We start from the raw sequence: 1613 nt of genomic DNA on the forward strand, positions 1-1613 counted from the left end.
GGGCATCGGGGCCAGGACGGCTTCGGGGTGCCGGCAGTCGACGTCGATGAACACGTCCTGTTCTTCTTCGGGACCGGGTCTGGCATCTTAAAGGGAAGTCAGAACGCACCACTGTGACCTTGGGATAATGCGACGTCCCAGAGCAGTAAAATGAGCTGTCGAATCGACGCTCTGGGAGGGCACCTCAACCTCCGTGTTTATGTCCCACTCAGCGATGACTACAGTGAAATTTTAACTAACCCAAGAAAGCATCTTCCCCACGGGGGACTGAGCGAGGGTCGCTATGTGAACGTTTCAGTACTTGAAGCTTAAACAAGGGCAAAGGTGTCATTTGAATACCCAGATGGCAGAGTAGAAATGAGTATCTCAATTCCTCGATCTGTCACCTGTCACGATCAGACACAGGGAAAGGCAGTGAGGACAGAACCAGCCCTCGGTCCCTGACGAGGACTTTCTGCCTGCCTATCCCACCGCAAGTTGAACAGGCACAACCTCCTCAAAATCAAAAGGTTTAGACCAGAGGAATCCATTTTAAAAACTCAGATAATGCAAAGTAAACGAAAGAATCCACAAATGGCAGGACACCAGAGAAGCAGAGGCTGTGGCCCAAGCTCCAGCCCCTGGGCCTGGCCCTGGGCCGCGGGCGTGCGGCCGGCACGTCGTCAGGGCACGAGCTCCGTCAGAACCCACGGGCCCGTCCGTTCGCCAGGTCACCCTGGGGACGCTGCCCACTTCCCTCCGTCCTGAGAGGCTGAAGACCTCGTTAGGACTGAGTTTGTACAGGCTGCTGACTTTAGCTCCAATGACAGTCTTCCTGGGCCAGTCCTCGAGGCACCGGGCGGCTTTAAAGTGATCCCCAGGCACGGTGAGCAGGCCGCCTGCCGTCAACACCGCTGTGCGTGCTGCAGCGCCGGGAGAAACGGAACTGCGTGTCCGCAGATGCGCCACGCACATCAGGGCCGCCGAGCCAGGCTGCACCGCGCACATCAGGGCCGCCGAGCCAGGCTGCACCGCGCACATCAGGGCCGCCGAGCCAGGCTGCACCGCGCACATCAGGGCCGCCGAGCCAGGCTGCACCACGCGCTCTCGGCTCCCCGGGCGTGAACGGGTTCCTGTCACGCGTCAGTGCACAGAAGCGTCCTTGGCTCGTGGCCAAGCTGAACATGTGGGTCTGCGGCCCCTTAGTGAGACCCGAAATTCTGGAATCACCCCAAACCGTCCCACCAGGGGAGAGGTTCCGATGTCCCTGCTCAGAATGTGTCCCTCTGAGCATCAGGCTTCGGGCCCCACGGGACGACGCCCAGACCGGGGGTGGGGGGCCTGGCACACAGCGAGCACGCCGCCCGGGCTGTGAACAAGCTCGCTGACCCAGTCCCCGAGGGCTTGGGGGGGACGGACGGAGCCCCTGGGAAGGGGAGGGAGGGGCAGTGGTCCAGGACCTGGGAGGGGACGGCAGGTGGGGTCCCTGCGGAGCTCGCTTAGTCCACCGCTGCCTGCTGCCTGTGCCCCCTGGGACGGCCCCCAGCCCTCCCAGCGCCCTCGGCCTCGGGAAGCCCCGCCCCCCGCCTGGCGGGGCCCTGGCGACCAGCCGCCTGCGGCCACAGACCTTGGGA

At 62.9% G+C, this 1613-nt stretch overlaps 1 protein-coding gene across 1 annotated transcript in view; it reads right to left on the reverse strand.

Moving 5' to 3' along the window:
* Positions 1-1613, reverse strand: part of ARHGEF10 (Rho guanine nucleotide exchange factor 10) — an 80984-nt gene that overhangs the window by 40928 nt on the left and 38443 nt on the right. The window contains exon 11 of the mRNA XM_023522320.1: positions 1-86. This exon is cut by the window's left edge and continues 4 nt beyond it. Coding sequence (XP_023378088.1) covers positions 1-86 — 86 coding nt within the window. The remainder of the gene's footprint in view (positions 87-1613) is intronic.

The sequence above is a fragment of the Pteropus vampyrus genome, unplaced genomic scaffold (assembly GCF_000151845.1).
Source record: "Pteropus vampyrus isolate Shadow unplaced genomic scaffold, Pvam_2.0 Scaffold338, whole genome shotgun sequence".
NCBI classification, from domain to species: domain Eukaryota; kingdom Metazoa; phylum Chordata; class Mammalia; order Chiroptera; family Pteropodidae; genus Pteropus; species Pteropus vampyrus.